The following is a 22,940-nucleotide window of genomic DNA, read 5'->3' on the forward strand; positions in this document are numbered from 1 at the left end:
TAGGAGTGTGATATCTCGAGATCTTGAGTTGAAACGTCTGTAAGGTCTGTAAGGAGAAATGTGTTAAGATACAACTGAACATTCAGTCGTGAAACCGTCACTGCTGCCATTTCTAATTTCTTTATCATTTAATCGTGGAATGGTTTTGTAAGCACTGTCGATAATCAAAAGCATTGTTAATTTTTATGATGTCACTGATGTTTCTTGCTCCTCTCTTTCCGTGCCCCAAGTCATAATTTGTTTAGGAAATAATCAGTGATTAAATATGCAGTGTTTATTGTTTCACTTTAATCCTTCATATCTCAAGCCTTTGCTAATAAGAAAGTATTGGCTATACATGTGAGGGCCACATGTTTATGTCAAAATACATTTTAGATGGTCCTCGCTTATAGGAAACAGCTCATAAATCATCCGAATTGTGTTTTTATTTCAAATCTACTAATGTCAACGGGTTTGTGTGATGCTTGGGTTGAAAATAAGAGGACAGAAAATATCCAAGCACTGCCTGCCACTAGTGACACAAAACTGTGTGTGTACACGCTGTACTTTTAGAGAAAGATGTGAATGGTGTGGTGATGTCAGGGGTGAGTGGAAGGTTCTTGATTACAGGCCAGTCTTTCATTAAAACAGGGTTTTTTTAAACTGTGGGTCTGGACCCTCTAGTGTGTCGCATAGTGGGATCAGGTGGGTCACGCAAAATAATTTGGTTGTGGTAGTGAATAACATAAAAACAGTTTTGTTATATGAATGATAATTAATGGCAATGGTTTTGATATAAGGTATTTTGGAATTGCAATTAAATTTACATTTAATTCACAATGACAATGAAACTATTAACAAATTTCTTTCTGTATTTCTAAATGTATTTTTTTGGGCATATTTCTATAAAAATATATTTTGATGGTTCCTGAGATAGATTAACCTGTGTAAGTGGGTCAAGAAATGAAAATGGTTTGGGAACCACTGCATTAGAACACTGAGCTGATGAAGATGTATACCTCTTACTGAAATTTCGTTATATAGTCACGTATTTTTTTGATTCTTTTTTCGTGCTATTATCACGAAATTTCGTGTTTTTTCGTAGTCGTATAACGAATTCCTGTTTTCGTGTGATTATCACGTATTGGTTACTCGACTGTTTTGTCCTATTTTCTTACCATTGTCGCTTCGGTTTAGGGTTAGATTTACATAAAATGACATCCCTAACCAAACCCAACTCTAACCCTAACGCCAGGCGACATATAAAAAAATAAATCAGGAAAAATAGTATAGATCAATATATTAAGTGACATTCTAATGCAAGCACCAAATCTAACCCTAAACCGAAGCGACAATGGTTTAAAAATAGGAAAAAACAGTCGAGTAACCAATACGTGATTATCACACGAAAACAGGAATTCGTTATACGACTACGAAAAAACACGAAATTTCGTGATAATAGCACGAAAAAAGAATCAAAAAAATACGTGACTATATCACGAAACTTTGTGAGACTGGGTAGGTATATCTGACTGTCTGTCTGTCTGCCTGCCTGTCTATCTATTTGTCCATCTGTCTGTCTGTCTGTCCATCTATAGTCTCTATCATATTTGTAGTATCTATCATGTCTGCGTGTCTGTCTGTCTGTCTATATATCCATCATCCATCCATCCATCCATCCATCCATCCATCCATCTATAGTCTCTATTGTATCCATAGTGTCCATCATATCTGTCTGTCTGTCTATCTATCTATCTGTCTGTCTGTCTGTCTGTCTGTCTGTCTGTCTGTATGTCTATCTATCCATCCATCCATCCATCCATCCATCTATCTATAGTCTCTATTGTATCCATAGTGTCCATCATTTCTGTCTGTCTGTCTGTCTCTCTTTCAGCCAGTCTATCTATGTGTCCATCTGTATGTCTGTGTGTCTTTCCATATAGTTGCTATAATATTTATAATATCTATCATATCTGTCTGTCTGTAGCCACTATTATATGTATATTATCTATCCATAGAGTCCATCATATCTGTCCGTCTGTCTGTCTGTCTGTCTATCTATTTATCTATCTATCTATCTATCTACAGTATCTATATATTTATAGTGTCTATCATATCTGTCTGCATTTCTGTCTATATTAGTCGCTATAATATTTATAGTATCTGTCTGTCTGTCTATCTGTCTGCCAGTCTATCTATGTGTCCATCTGTATGTCTGTGTGTCTTTCTATATAGTCGCTATTATATTTATAATATCTATCATATCTGTAGTCACTATGTATATTATCTATCATGCCTGTCTATCTATCCATCCATCCATCAATCAATCCATCCATTTCTTTATTGTATCTATAGTGTCTATCATATCTATCTATCTATCTATCTATCTATCTATCTATCTATCTATCTATCTATCTATCTATCTATCTACAGTATATACACTATCTACAGTATATACATATCTATCATATCTGTCTGAATGTCTGTCCATAGTTGCTATAATATTTATAGTATCTGTCATGTCTTTGTCTGTCTGTCCGTCCATCCGTCCATCCATCTATAGTCTCTATTGTATCCATAGTGTCCATCATATCTGTCTGTCTGTCTGTCTGTCTGTCTGTCTGTCTGTCTGTCTGTCTGTCTATCTATCTATCTATCTATCTATCTATCTATCTATCTATCTACAGTATATACACTATCTACAGTATATACATATCTATCATATCTGTCTGAATGTCTGTCCATAGTTGCTATAATATTTATAGTATCTGTCATGTCTTTGTCTGTCTGTCCGTCCATCCGTCCATCCATCTATAGTCTCTATTGTATCCATAGTGTCCATCATATCTGTCTGTCTGTCTGTCTGTCTGTCTGTCTGTCTGTCTGTCTGTCTGTCTGTCTGTCTGTCTGTCTGTCTGTCTGTCTATCTATCTATCTATCTATCTATCTATCTATCTATCTATCTATCTATCTACAGTATCTATATATTTATAGTGTCTATCATATCTGCCTGCATGTCTATATTAGTCGCTATACTATTTATAGTATCTGTCTGTCTGTCTATCTGTCTGCCAGTCTATCTATGTGTCCATCTGTATGTCTGTGTGTCTTTCTATATGGTCGCTATAATATTTATAATATCTATCATATCTGTCTTTCTGTAGTCACTATCATATGTATATTATCTATCATGCCTGTCTATCTATCCATCTATCCATCCATCAATCCATCCATTTCTTTATTGTATCTATAGTGTCTATCATATCTGTCTGTTTGTCTATCTTTCTATCTGTCTATCTATCATGTCTCTCTTTCTGTCTATCTACAGTATCATGTCTCTCTTTCTGTCTATCTAGTCTATATCATATCTATAGTTTCTGTCTGTCTGTCTGTCTGTCTGTCTATTGTCTCTATCTATCTATAGTATCTATCATATCTGTCTGTTTGTTTGTTTGCTTGTCTATCTATCCATCTGTCTCTTCCTCATTTTCTATACATTGCAGACATACACAGAAACTAAATAACTGATCTGAAGAATTCATAACTATTTTATGAGGTGGCTAATTCAAATGAATTCATTGTTAGGTATCATAAAATAGACAGTTATTAGAAAAACAGTAATGAAGCCACTGACAGAATTTTTTCACATTGTAAAATATTGCAAATTGCAATAAGGATGTGATGAGATTGCTTTGTTTTTGTTAATGCTATTAGGTTAGTGTTTGATTTTTTTTTTAAACAAAAGCATAAATTAGATGATACAGCTAAATATGTGATTTGATGTCAAATTTATAAACTCATTTTAGGTTGGTTTAGCTCTGCAACTGGAACTGAACTTCTGGCGATTGCACGCAACTGATGGCACCTGACTCCAATTCAGACCGAGGTCTCCTGTGCTGATTTAGTATTTGGAGTTTTACATCTCAAACCTGCTGGGAAAATATTGTGGGGTTTGATGTGATGGCCAGCAGCAGGTGAAAGGAACATGATGCAATGTGGCTTGCCGTCAAGGTTCTCCTAAAGTCAATGCACCACCAACAAGCCAAACTTCATCTAGAGTTACATTTTCTCTTGGCCAGCGAAGCTGGAGAAAGAGAGACGCAGAAAGAATGATGTCGGTATGCCGAAGAAAAATCCTTTGGCAGAACAGGGTCTTGTTTGCACAGTAAACCTCACAGACTTGTGTACCGCCGCCATGAAGGGAAATGCCCACATTGTTGGGTCAGGAGACCCTGGTTACGGTGGAGCGAGGGGCTCCCAGCAGGCGAGTTTGGAGAAACAACAGGATGAAGGTCAGCTAATATAGTAGTTAATTCCACCGCGCTGTCCCCATGACTCCCAGCTGGGGTTTATTTGAAGATCCCAGACGACAAAGTCACAGCATACTTTGTTCGGCTGGTGAGTGCTACGGCCCTGTGCCAATACTCAGGAATATTAATGTATCCTGATGAAATGGGGGTCAATAGGGATCGCTAGTGAAGGATGGAAAATTCCAGGCTCTCACCGTACTGTTGTATTTCTGTCCACACTTTTGTGGAGTTCCCTTTCTCTTTGTGCTCTCATTGGGCTGTTAATCCAACAGTACTTGACAGCGGATTTTTTTTCACAGAGAACGCTCCTGAAATATTTTGATTTGATCTACTTCAATTTCTGATAAATCAGCTCGTGTTTCATTCTTTGATCGGGTCTGAACTGTTCTTCATTACCGTGTGCTTGGATTGATTAGAAAAGCATTCGAAAATCCTTTTAGTGGTATTTGCTAATGCAAACTTATTTTGGCATCATGGATTTTTTTTCATTTATCCTAACACTAAAAATTTCAATTGTTTATATAAGCTCAGTTCCGTAATACAGTTTATCCATTATACTGTACTTCTCCTGCTCTATTACAATACACTAGTTTAGGGTCACTAACTCATTAAAGTTTAGTTCCACATGTTAGTGTATTTATAACCTCATTTGAACTACTGTATGAAATAACACAAATATGGAAATTAAATCCTAAAAATATCAACCTGTGTTCTATTTTAGCATCCTCAATGTAGTCACATTTTGCTTAAAATTTGCAGAAATGCCAAAAAGGAACCTTGAGGAACCATTTTGGTTCCTCAAGGAATCATTCAGTCGAAGGTTTATACAAACATCATTTTTCACTACACAGAAACATTTGGTTCTTCTGATGTTTAAGATTCTTTATGGAACCAAATTGGTTCTTATATGTCTTCGTGAAGCACCTTTATTTTTACCATGGTATTAAAGGAATTTCCATTTATTATTGTCTCTTATTGGCTGCTTTTAATTTATTATTTGGTCAAAGTTCCCTATTTCAAAAACATTAAAAAAACAAATTGTGATAAACTTACAGTATGTTAGCACAGTTATATACACTCTTAAAATTAAAGGTGCTTCACAATGTCATAGAAGAAACACTTTGGCCGAATGGTTCCATAAAGAACGTTTAACATCTGAAAAACCTTTCTGTTTCACAAAAGTTTCTTTGTAGTAAAAAACGGTTATTTTGTATATTTAAGGAAAGGAAGAAACTAGTTATGGCAGAACTATTTCTCCAAACAACGAATGTCAAACATTCAGACATATGCCTAAATCAAGAGAAACATATCAGTCAGGCGACTCTAAACTTTGGACAATTACTACATTTACTTTGTTACATTTACTTGAGTACGCCCTACTGATTAAAAGCTAAAACCAGCATAAGCTGGTGAGCTGGTTTTAGCTGGTCTCCCAGCTTGGTATTAGCTGGTTTTGCTTGTGTAGAAAGCTGGTCTATAGCTGTGTTTTGGTCACTTTTTAAGCTAGACCGGCTGACCCACCCGCTTGACCAGCTTTGCCAGGCTGGAAGGGAGGATCAGCTTAAACCAGCTACCAGCTCACGCTGGATCTTTCAGTTGGGCGATTTTGTAAAATATGTAGGCTACTTTTAGGAGTACATTTAAAAGTTGGTATTTTTACACTTAGCCTACTGGGTCATTCCACCGAATGGGTAACATTGCTGTCCCCAGGATATTTAAAGTATAAAAATGCATGAAAACTAACTTTATTTTTAAGCAAAGTGTCCTGCATGTTAATCTAACACCAAATTTAAACTAAATATATTAAAACTAATTAAAACTACACAGAATACTAAAAAATAGCATGTTTTATCTGTCCCTGCTCTCTATCTCTATACTTTACCTATAAATATAAAGCAAACAATTCTTTAGATATCTTTGTTGTTTTTTTTTGCATTTTTGTATTGGTCCATATCACATCTTTGCTTTAAATATTTTTTACCATTGAAAAAGTAATAATATTTTAGATAAAATGCTCATTTTAGTCATGTCCCCAGGATTTCACTCAGTCCTGTTTCCCAACACGTTCCCCCCTCTGAAAATTTAGGAATATCCCGCCAGTGAAGTCACATTTTCAAGAGGACGTGACATCATTTGGATCTTCTGAAGGTCATATGAAGATCAAAAGTCACTTTTTTCTTTTTTTTCTGAATATTTTATGATATTGATGCTATGACTGTGAATGTCAACCTTAATAGTCCTGTTACCTATATCAGTGGTTTTCAATGGGGCCGCGAGATGGTGCTAGAAGGGCCCCAGTTTTATGACATTTTATGAAATACATTAATTTATCATGAATTCTGTGTAATTAAACCTAAAAAAATAAGGCTACTAACCAAAAGCACTAATTTTTTGTATAATTTAATGTTTTTTTTAATTAAAATGTTGAGTTTTAAGACAGGTTTTTGCCACAAATTTTCTTTTGGGGGCCGCGAAGGAATGCACCGTACACATGGGGGGGCCACATGCTGAAAAAGTTTGGGAACCACTGACCTATATTATTTCTTTGACATTATCAGATTATTTTAACATTTTGGGAACATTTTGGGAAATCACTAGCATTTGCTAAGTGTCTTCATGCCATTAGCCCATATTTACTGCAGCTATATTTCATGTATTTGCTAAAACTATGCTACAATTCAGTCCTGTTATCAAAATGCTTCCATCCTCCATTAAGAAACCATGTTAAAAAATAAACTAGTTACCTAAAATTGACCAAAACTCATTTTGAAAAGTAAAAAGTGTTATATTAAATTTAGTGTTCAAAAATATCAACTTTAATTTCGACGAGTTACAACATGCAAATTGCATCGATTCGGTGGAATGAGCCTATTATCATATATAAAGAAAGATGAACAAGATCTCAAGATATTGTTACAATGTGTATCTTCCATTCGTTGCTGTATATAATTTATAACGAAATGTGTCGTTTATTCCAAAATTGCCTCGTGTTTCTCGAATGATTGATTCTTTAGAGTCGGCTCTTTCAAAGTATTGCAAACAAATGAGTCTTTTTAGTCGATTCTTTTCGACGCATATATTGAACAATGGGCGTCAATGAACGTTTTGAATTGGTTCACGAATCAGTTTGAATGAATCGTTCAGATCGCTGCACATGCTGAACCGTCTAATACGGTTAAAGCATACAGTAAAGAGTGTTAAATGAAATGTATATGAATTTACTAACTTACTGAAACCAAAACTGCACCGCCTGTTGGAGACACGTCATGTGCGCGCGACCTGTTCTTCAGTGACCTTTGAGGGGCGCGCGCTTCTACACTAGAAAAACAGAAGGAAGAAAATCCATCGATGATGATTGGCGTTTGATTCTGTACTGTACGTTCAGATGTAAGTTTTTCTAACAACACACACGTGACATGACTTTCACAACATGAGAAAACACGAAAATCACTTTGTAGTTGATAACAGTTAACGTTAAGTGAACACTGTGTCGATGTCATCAGACCATCTCAGGAAAAACATCTCGATTTGTATTTAAGTAAAGATAAAAAACAACTTGTATGAAATAGTGAGTACAATCTTTTTCATTGGAATGTAGTAAAGTAAACATTTGCCAAACAAATGAAGTACAGATACGTTAAAAATGTATTAAAATTCCACATGTCTGCATAGAGAACTGTGGATGGGCTTTCTTTATACCTAGCAACCCATAGCAACTGCATAGTAACGTTAAAAGCCACTTACAGTAGTACACCATGTTGCACATCCTTATATCACGGCCAAAACAGGAGCATCGCTCTCACACCTGCTTTTGCCCTTTTTTAAGCATGTGAATGAAAATAAAGAGTGCTCGAGCGATAGCAAATTGTCTTTTTCGTTGTTTGCTTTCAGGCCGCGAGAGTATAGCTGCTACCCCAGAGAATGGGTGACACATATAACATACAGGTCATGAGGGCCCAAGTGCCTTAATCCTGTATGGAAATGTTAATGAGATAAAAGAAACCCAGCCTCACATTCTTGTGTGTGCGGAGGAATCCCAGCCACTCTCATGCACATAAGAGGCGGCTTTGTGCCTCTGTCTCGTAAGCCAGAAATTAGTCGTGAAAGAGAGAGGGAAATGGAGAGAATAGAAATAAGCGAAAAGGACAGAAAGAAATGCCAAGGGCCTAGGTGTCAAACACTTGGGCTCTTATTTTGTGTGAAGGTGTGTGTGTGTGTGATACTGAGCAACTCTTTGAATCCAGCTCTGATTTGGACTCCATTAAGGAGCCTGGGCATTTGTTTCTCATGGAGCGATTCTCAAGGGCCCGGGGCCGCTCTGTGAAAATCATGTGGGAGATTTAGAGGGGCGGGATGCGTGTAGCGCTGTTAGAGAAGGGAAACTGGGAAGTGCGCATGCATGCTGAATGTGCATTCGCTTTGTTTACGAACTAGCGACAACCCTGACGCTCACGGGACAAGACACCAACGTCTGGACTGTTTGGTTAGGAAGTGTGTGGGCTTTAATGAAGCTCTATGGCTGGTTTAAAATTCAGCAGTTTATAGATAGAGAGCTGCATGGCTAATGTATGATGGGATCATCCAAACATCTGAAACCATATTGAAAATGTGGGATTTAAATAAAAATTAATGGAAGACATAGAGAAAAAGTTTTAAGATTAAATTATTTTAGGGTATTTGACATGTAAATATGTCATATGGTGTGACATAGCAAAAATTTAGGAAAAAATAGCTTGAGAAAGATTTATTTCAAAGGAGGGGTGTACGCTTTTTGAAATACGCTTTGGAAAAGGGAGACGGGCCGAGTACCAAAACACACTTGTAGCCAATCAGCAGTAAGGGGCGTGACTACTAACCGACATCGTTGCCTTTGTTGCGTATGTGTGGGGTGGGTCTATCAAAAGAAATTCCAGATTCTAATGGGGTAGGGCCGTGTTTGTTAAATAACTTCAAATTTCAACATTGGCTTTCAGAGATTGTGCGTCCTGCCTTTAAAGTGCACATATTTTATTGCTAAAAAACAACATTATTTTGTGTATTTTGTATTATACAATGTGTTTGTGCGGTTTATGGTTAAAAAAAACACATTATTTTCCACATACCGTACATTTTTGTTACGCCAGATTTCGCTCTCTTTCTGAAACGCACAGATTTGAAAAGTGATGTGTCCCTGATTGGCCAGCTAGTTTGTATTCAGTCACAATGCAATGCTAACAGGAGTTAACTTACAGGCATTTTGCCACCAAAATTTGAGAGTGTGCCACTGAATTTTACATCCAGTCGCACATGTGCGACCAGTAAATTTAACTTTTTTTTTGTGATGTGACACTGAATTTGAAACAGCACATTGTACTTTCTGCATCTATCATCAAAGTATTTATTAGTAATACAGTGGAAATTTGTAGAAATTTGTTTATTTGATTAGCATGTTAATTTACTTTGTGTGCCCCTAAATTTTTTGGTTGCGCCCCTAAAATTTTCAGTTGGGGGGCCACTGTGCTCCTAGTGAAAAAAGTTAGTCTGGAGCCCTGTAAAAACACCACTTGTGTGCATCTTAACGCACTGATATATTTTAGGATATGTCAGAGCAAGTTGTTTTCGATCAAGACAACACTAACATTAAAGTTAATCTAGGACTAGGCTTAACCCCTGTCTGGGAAACCACACCAAGAGAACTAATCTATGATTTTTCTTATTGGATGAGTAATGTATCTTCAACATTAAAATACAACAAAGGATAACATATAAAACCAGTGCAGTTAAAGTCTCATTAAAGTGAGAATCAAGAGAAGCACTGTGTGATGTGGCAAAGGTTTGCTGAGGGTTAATACTGTGGCGAGGGGCCGGGAGACCCAAACACTGAAAGGAATCCAAATTGTTGATCGTTTATTGAGAGAAACAGTGAAAGGGTCTTCACAAAAGATCAGTCAAGACACTAAATTAAGCGTTTCCCTCCAGTCTAAATGAGCAATGTTGACAAATCTCAAGAAGTTAAATGAAGTTTCTCATGGCGTCACGTCCCTTAAAAGCCAAAAGCGAGAAAGCCAAGATATAGAGCTAATCCTTTCCTGTAAATCACAGGTTGTGTATTGTACAGTAGTTCTGCCCTGATCTCATGCTCTGAATACAGTTATGGTGATGCATTATTTGGCGTAGCACTATAGATCTTATATGATCTGAGTTTGACCTTTCCAGCCCCGTGCAGACTTGCAGACATTCAGGAAACTGTTGTTTTAGGAGGTGCCTGATGGCTGTTAACAGTGACACAATAGTGGGAGTGTGTCTAAGACAAATGTTTTTAGAGCAGGACTGGGAGTTTTGTATTGAGTCCATTCTTCTCTTAGATATAACCCTGAATTATTCGACTTTCCATTTGAACACGTTTAAATTTCCACAGTCTGCTCTTCCTCTTCACTGTCTGCTCTTCCTCTTCTTTACTGTCTGCTCTTCCTCTTCACTAATTGCGTTTTCATTACCCTTCAAGTTGCGCTAATTGACATTGCGAATTAAAATACTGCCAATGGAAACACGTCAATTTTGCTAAAGCTCGCATTTATCGCAAATAGTTTTTTTGCTCGCATGAGGTGGTTTTTCAGACAATTCAGAAGTGGTGAATTTCACAAAACCGCAATGGAAACGGTTTATTCACATTTCCAGGTCACCTGATGAGGGTGACGTGGTATGTACTATAACCTACCAAAAATACCTCAATATGTGTCTGCTCCAACAGACTTTCCTTGCCAATAATGTTTGGATAACACTTTTTCATCTCTTTTGATTTAAAATAATGCACTATTACCTCCAAAAACACCTTTTCGTTGCCATTCCTAAGTATAAGGGGCTTTCCTCAGCATTAATGTTTGTATAAGTCTCCTTCGGTTAAAAATAATGCCTAGTGCGGTGGATGTGATATAGTAAACCTACCAACGCCAGTCAACGTGATGCTTGGAACGTGATGCTTGGTCGCATATCATCGGTTACTGGAAAGGCCACCATTTTTGCATCTTTTGTCAACATTTAGAAAATAAAGCTAAATGTTTGAACAAGTCTGTAATGAAAACGCATCTACAGTCTGCTCTTCCTCTTGTGCTCCTGTTTAGCTCAGTGGCACTAGCAGCTCATAAGGTCATGGGTTTGAACCCAGGGAATGCGCAAGCTGATTAAATATAACTTTATATAACTAAATTTATTTTTAAGAGTGGTACTAGTGCTGGGAAAAGATTAATCGCGATTAATCGCATACAAAATAAAAGTGATTTTTTATCATAATATACAAGTGTGTGCTATGTGTAATTGTTATGTATTTATATATATAAATACATACACATTCATGTATGTATTTCAGAAACATTTACATGTGTATATATATTTATTTATATTTTTATAAATTCTATAAATTTTTAAAAATTATATTTAAAAATATATATTTTTTTGAAATTTATGTATATATGTGAGTGTGTTTACATATACATAATAATTACACACAGCACACACACATATATTATGCAAAGAATTACTTTTATTTTGTATGCGATTAATCACGATTAATCTGTGCACAGCACTATATGGGTACATACAGATAAAAACACTGATCAAAAATGATGTACCAGTTCAACATGCATTTTCCAAGTCCTCTTGTTTTTAGTTTTCCAGCTGTTGTTGTTTTTTTAACAGAAATTGTATTATGGATGAAACAGCTTATTGCATATTCCTAACAAAGGATATACTGTAACCGAACAGACAGTAAATTACTTTTTAGTTTTAATTTTAAGAATCCCCAGCACCCATCCTTTTACCAGTCGTGGGTTTGGTAGTCTGCTGTATCTGCTCACAGGGTAGTTATAATCTAAAATACACACAGCTCCTTCTAGGTCCTCCTCAGTATTTTTAATAGGTCAAAAGAGCCAAAGTAAATGATGATGCTGGGCTTTGTCACAAAAACAGAACTGTAATTTACTAGCATGTGACATTTATTGTTCACACGAACTCTTCGCTTAGGGCTTTTACCCTCACTTGATGTATTTGCGTATGTTTAACTTGGCTTTTTATTCTGGAATCACAAAAAAATTCAGTTTACGTCATTATCATACAATTTAGGAGACAAACATTTTTCAATTGTACAGTTTATTGTTTATTATTCCTTGCATTTAGTTTCATTTCTCTGATTAACGTTTTGCTTGTGGCTACATTTAAAAATACTTCATATGTACAATATTTGGAACCAAAGATAAAACACGTCGTCATGTGAGTTCATGTATCATTAAATATGCTCATTTATGAGAACCATAATATATTAGTATGAATTACGGGACAATACACAGTTTTTGCAAAGTATACAGTAAAACATCATATACAAGAGAACCATGAACTTTATAAATGTCTTCATCAAAAATCAGTCCAACAGAGTCATTTTCCAAACGGCAGGAAAATTGGTCAGAGTCTACATGTGAGGTCACAACGTCTCCAAGAGACCATAGACCATATAGATGAGTTTTAATAAATCATATAGTCATTTTTTAGCCACAGTCAGAGTTTCAAAGCGTGTGTTTATGTCACATACATATAGTACAACCCCCTTATACACTATAACTCTTGTAAACAAAGAAAACCTAAACTTCATCTTCTCAGAATATCAAGTTCATGGCATACAAATGGTTAATTGCATGTGAATATAATCTACTAAATATTGTACAAAAGGAAAAAACTATACAACTATACAAATAACATTAGAGTATATCACCGCAGTAAAGTACCAGAACATACAAAGGTACCGCGTGAGTGATAACACAAAGGTTTTTTTTTACTATAAACTAGGAGGCATTTTACAGTATCTCATTTCTTTTTTTTTTCTTTTTTTTGTAGGATGTGACCTTGTGTTTTATATACACTGATAAAAATAGCTGTGAATACCATCCGATGAAAATACTGGAAGTGAATTAAAACAGGCTCAGGAAAAGGCGAGGCTCTGAATGCCGTTATATCACTCAACAAAGAAATCCTGCATTATTTTAACACTAAACATTAACACTGAACTCACATTTAGTAGCTCTAGTAAAGTCTGGCCACACATTTTAGTCGTCTCAATAATTTTGCAAACAAGTAACAAGATTTTCCTTGTAAATGTGTTCGTAATAAAAATATTTATTTTTTCAAATCAAAAATCATAAAGTGGTTAAAAATAATACTCTATCTGTTTAACTAAACTCTAGACTAGTCCACAATTTACCACAGTTAGTATAAATGGCCAAAAGTGAAAGCTTTTGGCACCAAATGAACCTTGTGATGTCATGCCATTTGAACCAATCAAAATGCAGCGACATTGAGGTATCGGAGAAAATGTAAAGGTTTGACCTTATACCTAATTTTGGCATGTATTGGCTTGACAGATTGGCATCTTTTTTTATTGTTCTTTCAAAATAAAATCTTATGAAACTAGGGCTGCATAACAACTAATCACAACTAATCGTTTGCAGAATAAAAGTTTTTGTTCACATACTATATGTGTATTGTGTATAATAATTATGTATAAATAAATACACACACATGCATGTATATATTTAAAAAATATTTACATGTGTATTACATTTTTATATTTATATATAATTTATATTATATATAAATATGAATACTTAATATATACAAATATTTTTTTCATAAAATTTTACATCCATGTGTGTGCATCCACATACACATAACTATTACACACAACACACACACACATATGATGCAAACAAAAACCCTCACCCTGCAAACACTCATTGTTATGCAGCCCTACTGAAACTAGACATCATACAGCGGGATCCAAAAGTTAAAATACTTTTATCTTCTTTTCAGATTTGCTGGGATCGTGGATTATCAGGTTTGCACAAATTCTAGCAAAAGGTGAACAAACATTTAATTCAACTTATCTGCAGTATGCATATATTTTAACGCATTTCCTGGAATTAAAAAAAAGTTGGTTTAACTTATTAAAGTAAGTTACCTGGTTGCCTAAGTTATATTTTTAAGTTAAATTAACTTAAAATTTTACGCAACCAGGTTACTTTTTTTGTTGAACCAACAAATCTTTGTTACAGTGCTGTAACACACAATTTGGGAATTGTTAGGCCTTACTTTAGTGTCTGATCTACACAAATGCTTTAACTTGTTTTTAACTTATTCAAAATGTTCCTAGTATTATTAATTGGAAAAATTGTAGCATTGTTTTCACTAGTGGTCTCAGACTTTCGGACCCCACTGCATGTAAGATGAGCTTTGAAATATTCAGACCATCTTATATAAGCCAACACACTGACATTGAACAAGCGCTTTCACACAGATAAACTGACTCAGTAGCTTTTTTTCGTTTTCATCCTTCGTGAAAGACAGAAATCACAGACACCAGCACGGTTCACACATAAACCACTTTACATACATGTATACTTAAAAGTAGGTGCAAATTCTGCAAAATTGAAGATATGAAAAAATAAAATCTTGATGGGAAAACGATAAACGACGGAAGGCAAAACTGCAGAACGGGTTGTCCTCCAGCGCAGTTCACATCAAACAACCATACAACATGTAGGTGCCTGGGGTCAATATTTTCTCTCCTGTTTTTAATCTCTCTCGTTTTCCCTTTAGCACTTTCCTCTTTTGTCGCGCTGCTGGAATTTTCTGAGCCGACGGGCCCACAGGTCTTTCCAGGGAACGAGCAGGCTGGTTTTGTCCGCCACCACGCCGCTCTGACTGCGGGAGTCATCATCATCCGAGCCCATGAGCAGGTACTTCCTGCCGTGTTTGATTTTCGGGCACTTGCACGCCACATCTTTTGCACGAACCCACAGGATCTGGTCTCCTCTGCGGATGCGGTTTCCACCCTGCTTATACACAGAGATGATGTTGATGGTATATTTCCACCATTCTCCTGCCTTGTCGCCTTTCAGCACGTGAACCTGGACCGCTGCGGAGATGAACAGATAAAGAAAAGTAAGACACGCAAGGATGGTGTTGGGTCTGGTACACTGTTAGAAAAAATGGTCAAAATATGTAGCCGTCACTGGGGCAGTACCCTTTTCAAAATGTTCTAAGATTCACCATTAAGTACCAAAATGTATCAAATATGAACTCTTTAGGTGTCAAGTTTCAGTGACAGCTGGGCTACATATTTTGACCACTTTTGTCTGACGGTGTATGAAGTACTAAACATTACAGTATTTTAATGGCATCACCTCGCCAGCTGTGATATTTGCCCACAATGGATGTTGCTATAGAAACGCTTTCCTCTCCTGATATCGATAGAAAGGAAAAGATGGAGACCTGCCCATTCCGCTCTCTTTCTTATCTATTGTGTTTAAAAAGTAAGCTTTGCTTGCTAATAGACACAGTGCTTTACTGTAAATGAATCCGAGTACCACCTACAGTATAGGATAAAAAAGTCACACATGATTTTGAATGTTTCTCTTTAAATGGAGAATTTTGCTCAGGTCTCGTTTCTTACAAATTTCTCATAATAATCTTAAAGTACATGTGTCTACTTAAAAGATTACTCCACTTTCTCAAAAAAATCCAGACAATTTACTCACCCCCACGTCATGCAAAATGTCGATGTCCTCCTTTGCTCAGCCGAGAAGAAAATAATTTTTTTTACGAAAATTCCAGTATTATTCTCCATATAGTAAACTTTATTGGACCATAACAGTTTACAGTTTCAATTCAGTTTAAAATTGCAGTTTCAGCGCAGCTTCAAAGGGCTCTAAAAGATCCCAAACGAGGCACAAGGGTCTTCTCCAGCACAACAATTGTCATTTTTGGCAAAAATAAAAAAATTATTTTTAAACCACAGCTTTTCTTCTTGCACTAACCACCAGCGTGACCTCATAAAATGCACAAGCACGTCAAAAGGTCGCGCATGACGTATGCAAAACTACCACCCCAGTGTTTACAAGTGTGGAAAACAGGACCGCTCTAACGTTGTTGTATGTGGAACGATACTAAATAACGTCTTTGTGTCCGTTTATTGTTTAAATTGGTCCGCAAGTTTGCGTTTCACATTTGTGATGCGTGACTTTTCAACATGCTTACACATTACATGAGGTTGCGCTGGCGCATCACACGGCTAGTGCAGGACGAGAAGTTGTGGTTTAAAAGTGCATATTTTAATTTTTCTTGCCGAAAATGACAATCGCTTTGCTAGATAAGATCCTTATGCCTCGTTTGGGATTGTTTAGAGGCCTTTGAAGCTGCTTTGAAACTGCAATTTTAAACTGCATTGAAACTGTAAACTGTTGAAGTCCAATAAAGTCCACTATATAGAAAAATTCTGGAATGTTTTTCCCCAAAAATGTATTTCCTTCTCGACTGATCAAAGAAAGACATCAACATTTTGGATGACATGGGGGTGAGTAAATTATCTGGATTTTTTTAAGAAAGTGTAGTAATCCTGAGAGTTTCAGAAGATGTCTTAGGCCTGGTCCACACGTACACAGGTATTTTTATAAACGTTTTTCCTTTCGCGTCCACAGGAACACGCAAAAACCCAGTATGAACCGCTGACTGTCAATAGCATGCCAAACCAACAGATGGTGATATATCCCTATCTGTGAAAACCATGTTGGCGAATCAAAAGCCATTGCAGAGTTTCCCCTCAGCACGTCACCGGCTACACGTTTCACCGGCTACACGACAATGCTGCAACCAGAGTTTCTACAAATCTTCACCCTAAAAGGAGTTTTCAAAAAAGTTTGGTTTCAGTCACCTGATTGCGTGTGGACAAACGTTTAAACCTCATAGAAAAAGCTACACCTGTACAGTTTTGAAAATACTTGTGTACATGTGGGCAGGGCCATAGTTTTGCATTTGCATTGGTGTGTACAGTGGGGCCCAACAGTCTAACCGTGGGTTCACACCAGCCGCGTTTTAGGCGTCAAATTTGCATGTGAAATTCTAGTCATCAATACATTCTTGTGAAAATTTGCATCATGGGAGGGCCTTCCATAGGCTTCTGCGACTCTGCTCGCTTCCTGTAATCAAGTCACTACTAGAGCAAGCTCCTAATTGGTTAATGGGGCGCGTTTTCCTGCCAAAGTTCAAAGTTTTCAACTTGCGCGTTTCCCGCAGCAACACTCAATTTGCGCCATATGCGCAAATTAGACGCACAAAAGAAGCGGAATCGCATCTACTGTGCCGCGCTAAACGCCCCATTCGCGTCGCCTTCAAATGCGCATCAGCGCCTCTTTACATTGACTTAACATTGAAATCACTCCATTTGACGCCTCTAACGTGGTTGGTCTGAACGCAGCATAAGGCCGAGCATTTTTTTTTTTATTAAAAGGGTTTCTCATTACAAAATATATTATCTTATAAAAGCTTCATAAAAAATTATTCTATTCATTTGACTCTAAAAATGTTGGGTCAAAAAGGGACAAACTCAGCCCATTCGGTTGTAATTTAACCTATGCTAGGTTGTTTCAAACCATTATACGTAGTTCACCAGTCATTTGCAACTATTAAAACCAAGCAAAAACTTCAGATGTGTTAACATCCACCCCGTGTGGTAACTGGTAAGGCAAACAGCTGGCAAAGATCTCCCAGTCACACCATTTTCAAACCTAATCAGACCCACAGACTGCCAGCTAATCTGTACTTGACCTGAAGTGGTTTCACACGGGGAGATTTCCGAGACGCCTGGAGGGGTAAAGACCTCCATTTTGCATTTATCAAGAACTGACCCAGTCTGTACCAGGGAGCCATTTTCGTAACGCCCTAAAACACTCGCGCGCACTCCATAGCCTGTAACCCATGAACCGGCGACACATGTTTAAGAAATATGCCATTACAGCATTGTGTAAAAATGACACAGGAAGTGCTCTTTCATTCCTAGCTCCCTTTCTTTACCCCCTTGAATGTGAACACTCTCTTTAGAGAGGGAGGCACGGATCGCCCCTGATGGCTGAATGGAATGCCCAAATTGAGCGGTGGGGGGGATGCTGTGAGCAAATTGCACCCAATTTGAGAGAAGAAAAGAAAAGTGTTGGTGCGAGTTGAACGCACTCCCACAGTCCCGGCATTCATCGCCTCCGTTTCTCTGGGTCGGAGCCCGATTCCCCATCCAAATAGCAGGAGATAAAAAGAAGGGTGTGCGGAGGGTAACGCTGGCGGGCGAGGGGGGGCACTGTTTATCATCCCTAGCATAGAGAAACTGCCAGAAGAGTCTCGGATGTGCTTCGACCTCGTGAGCTATCTGAGCCTGGCTCGCGAGCTCCGCTCCAAGAGCAGCGTGAGAATCCTGCCCCGGGTCTCGCTCTTGACTCGCCCTCGACAGAGAGCCTAAAACACCCTGTAATCATTGGTATCAAACTTAGGTGTGAACCCATATAGAAATGCCCTTTTAGTGGCCTGGATAACAATAATACTACAAAACACCTAAGCATCTCGACACCAACCATCCAAAAAATGTGCATATAGCATTGTTTGATGTAGCCGTGCATCATGCATTGAATATTTATATGACATTTGATAGGAACGAGTTACAAAATCACAGTTTGTTAAACATTAAAGGGGCGGTTTTCCGGACAGGGCTTATCCTAGTCCCAGACTAAAATGCATGTTTGACATGCTTTTATTATTTTACGTATATCTGTGCTTTTTTGTCTAAAGAAGCACACCAAGTATTGTTTTTTGTAAGGTATGTATTGTATGTAAAAACGACTTAAAGGGATAGTTCACTCAAAAATGAAAATAATGTCATTAATGACTCACCCTCATGTCGTTCCAAACTCGCAAGACCTCCGTTCATCTCCAGAACACAGTCTAAGATGCCCCAGATCCAGTCCAAGAGCTTGTTGACCCCTCATTGAAAATCCATGTACGGTACACTGTCCATGTCCAGAAAGGCAACAAAAACATCATCAAAGTAGTCCATGTGATGTCAATGGGTTAGTTAGAATCTGTTGAAGCATCGAATATACATTTTGGTCCAATATTTTATTCAGCATTGTCTACTCTTCTGCATCTGTTGTAAAGCGCATGCGCGACACTAAAGTCACGTGACTGCAGTGACGCGACTGACGTGTTATCCTCTGACATGTTTGCGAAGTTTTTTGTTTTCAAACTTACAGTGTGCATCTCCCTCAGACTGTAAACGAAGCTCAAGCTCACAAAAAACAGCTGGGGCGCACCAGATAACACGTCAGCCACGTCAGGAAGAGAAGACAATGCTGAATAAAGTCGTAATGTTTGTTATTTTTGGACCAAAATGTTTTTTCGATGCTTCAACACATTCTAACTGACCCACTGATGTCACATGGACTACTTTGATGATGTTTTAATTACCTCTCTGGACATGGACAGTATACCGTACATAGATTTTTAATGGAGGGTCAACAAGCTCTCGGACCAAATACAAAACATCGTAAACTGTGCTCCAAAGACGAACGGAGGCCCCACGAGCCCGGAACGACATGAGGGTGAGCCATCAACGACATCGCCTTCATCCCTGGGTGAACTATCTCTTTAAATGTCCTAATATATCTAAGGCCTAGTCCTGGATTAATCTAAACCCTGTCCGGGAAACTTCCCCATAAAGTTTAGTTATTTAGTTAAAATACTATACAATAACACTGTAAGTCAGATCTTTCTCTGTATGTGTTTAATGCTCTTCCAGGATCACTGGCACAGATTAAATTGAACCCGGCCAAGCTGGCACTTTTCCTGACTGCAACCCGGAGCCTCAGATATGCCATGCGGGTGGCAAACGCTTTCCAGATTTGAGCAGGTAATAGGAAAGATTCCCAGTTGTTCTGCATTTGAAAGATTTTGTATGTACCTGTGTTTGAGACTGTGTAACTAAAAACATCTAGCAGATTTTTGGAGGTTTAAACCATTATATTAAAATATATTAAATCAGTTGGCATTCATGTTAAATATTAATAGCACAATCACATCTTATCAAATATATATGTTCAAAATCTTTGCGTTTTTCATTTTTAATCTATTTGTTAACTAAATTAAAGTTTGTCTTAATTGTCCAAATATATTTTGTACAATAGATATCTATATAATGAAACCAAAGGATTAAAAGCCAATCTTGTATACAAGTGCCTCGAGGGCCAGTTTAATCCAAGTTAAACCCTTCTTTGCATGTGGCGACACGGCACAATCCATCACCAAAGCCCCATTAGATCGTCTGAATAGGATGAGACCATTTTTAGTCGCCTTCACGACAATGTGGAGATACATAAAAACTCTGAATAGGTGAAAAGGTGATGCGGTGTGGGATTCCTCTGTCTGTGATTGAGAAATGAATTTAAAGAGAGGAAGAGGCCCATAGATTTGCCAGATGTCCTGCTGACTTTCTGTGTCTGCGGTCAGTGTGCTGGATCGTGACCCACACGCTGTACACAAGCCGGTCTCTAATCTAATTAGTGCGCCTGATTACCACACTGAAGCTCCGGACTCGCACCCCGCTGGGACGCCCTACGCCCAAACGCTTACACGGGCGCTGACTGCTGCCTCCGCTGTGCGTGTGTGTGTGTGGCAATCCTGAGGCGCCCCATACACACACACTGACACACACACAATGCTCTTTGATTCATTGTCATTGACCCCCCAACCATGAGAAAAAGAATGTGACCCTTTAACACTTCTGTCTCCGTAGTGACAGGGCACAAAAGAGGATCGACGGGGAGTATTTCTTTCTCTCTTGTCTCGCTGTCTGTCTGTCTGTCTCTCTCATCTGCCAGCGATGAGCGATGGGCAGATGTAGGTGCGGTGTAACTTTTAGCATATTCTGGATAATTCACATCACGTACGCTATCAGTCAAACACTTTGCTTTGAATGAATGTGTTTTTTGTGACCTAAACATTTGATCGAAAGGATCGTTAAAATTCGATTACAGTTTAAATGAAAGTTTTGTGGACAAATTCAAACATCGTAATCCCAAAACTACACTTTGGGTTATTTTCAGGTTGGGTCAAAAAGTGCAAACAAGGTGCTGTTGGGTTTAACCCAATCAACAACCCATCATATGGGGCGGTTTCCTGGACAGGGCTCATATAGTCCCAGACTAAAATGCATGTTTGAGCTGCTTTCTTTAAAAACAACTTGTCCTGTTTAATTGTAAAATATTTTGTTGACATTGTTTTGTGTTACGATGCACACCTGTAGTGTTTTTTGTAAGGTATGTTTGTAAAAAACGTCTTAAATGACCTAATATTAATAAGGCCTAGTTCTGGATTAACCTAAACCCTGTCCCGGAAAAGCTTAAAAAGAGCGTTTGAATGGCTAAAAATCAGCAAAGCCTGCAGCTCCATCTCCATGTTACTGTTTACAACGTCGTTGTGGTTGAACAAATTGTATTCTTTCTCTAGTGTAATAGTCATATATGAAAGGGGCTTGACGAATCAGGAAAGGATACAAAATCTGCTTATTATAAAAAGCTGTTTTCATGTGTTTACATGCAAATCAATAAACCGGCTATGCAGACAACTGCGTTTACATGGGACTTGGAGATTTGTCAGGTTTCTCGCAGGTATTGATGTCATCGCCTATAGTACATAATAGTCGATCAAAAAGCCGACGGTATATCTTTGGGCATGTCTTAAACTATATTGTTTTATCTCTTTTAGTGTCACCAGAACCTGTAAATGAAGAGTTTCGTTGCAAAACGAGATAAATCCATTTTTTAACATTTTTGTCAAAACATGTTTATTTTTATGTTATCATGTTTTATGGTGCTACTTAGCTGTATTTTTTAAGTTATGAAGGTTTAAATCAAAACAAACCAACTGCAGTTGCATTGAAATTAATTGGAATGCACAACCAAAAAACGAGATTTCTGAACAATTAAAAAAACGGTGATTATCTCGTTTTGCAACGAAACTCTTCAAATATAACATCAGTTTTTATTTTCACAGTTTCTCTGCCAACTGCTTTAGTAGAGCAGAGACTTTTATACGTTACTTTCCGCTTACTTCCATATCTGACGGTTATCTTTCACACGCGGAGGCATGCGCACATGGACAAAACCGTGAGAAAGCCGGTTAAAGTGTTTACATGCCACACGAAATTGGGGTAATGAGCGAAAAACTACCTGTGCCGATCGGTTTTTGCTTACGCCGTTTATGGGCTTTCCCAGATTAAAGAAAACTATTTACGCGTTTACATGACCCCACGTGTTATCAGTTTATTTAGCATGTAAACGCACTCATTGATCCAGAACACCCAATAAGGGAGCGAATGTGTTTTACATAAAACTTCATTTACGTCTGTTTAGACCGCAGTCAACCCCAGAGTTTTCAAAAAAAAAAATGTAGCATTTATAAAAGTCTCCGTTTGCGAGTGTCAAAAACTCTGGAGTAGTCTGGATGACAGGCGTAACCGTAGTAAAAGTGTTTAAACACATTTTTGTAAACATAGCCTAAAGAATGTTGGGTTGTTTTAACCCATGGTTGGGTAAATATTGGACAGAACCAACTGCTGGGTTATAAATAAACCAATGGAAGTTTTAAGTAAAAGTTTTGCATTAGCTACCGTATTTTCCGGACTATTCCGGAAAAAACATATATAAGTCGCACTGTACTTAAAGCGCGTTTATTTAGAAAATTATTTCACAAAATCCAAGCCGAAGTACAGATATTTAATCTGGAAAGGCAAGTTATTCAACTAAACAATAG

General features: G+C 37.6%; 2 protein-coding genes across 6 annotated transcripts in view; one reads left to right on the plus strand and one right to left on the minus strand.

Annotated features, from left to right (window-relative positions):
* Positions 1 to 7,440: 7,440 nt before the first annotated feature.
* The window catches only part of pik3r6b (phosphoinositide-3-kinase, regulatory subunit 6b), a 109,478-nt gene continuing 93,978 nt past the window's right edge, over positions 7,441 to 22,940 (plus strand). For 3 of the 5 annotated variants that reach the window (XM_073857569.1, XM_073857572.1, XM_055194671.2), the window contains exons 1-2: positions 14,910 to 15,049; positions 19,930 to 20,040. The gene's annotated coding sequence lies outside the window, so the exon portion shown is untranslated. Of the gene's footprint in view, positions 7,677 to 14,909; positions 15,050 to 19,929; positions 20,041 to 22,940 lie in introns of those variants that run through there. The other 2 variants (XM_073857571.1, XM_055194673.2) reach the window with 1 other exon arrangement.
* Positions 14,035 to 22,940, minus strand: part of ntn1b (netrin 1b) — a 70,599-nt gene continuing 61,693 nt past the window's right edge. The window contains exon 7 of the mRNA XM_055194677.2: positions 14,035 to 15,228. Within this exon, the coding sequence (XP_055050652.1) occupies positions 14,906 to 15,228 (323 nt within the window). The 3' untranslated portion in view covers positions 14,035 to 14,905. The remainder of the gene's footprint in view (positions 15,229 to 22,940) is intronic.

This window comes from Misgurnus anguillicaudatus, chromosome 19 (assembly GCF_027580225.2).
Source record: "Misgurnus anguillicaudatus chromosome 19, ASM2758022v2, whole genome shotgun sequence".
Taxonomy (NCBI): Eukaryota; Metazoa; Chordata; class Actinopteri; order Cypriniformes; family Cobitidae; genus Misgurnus; species Misgurnus anguillicaudatus.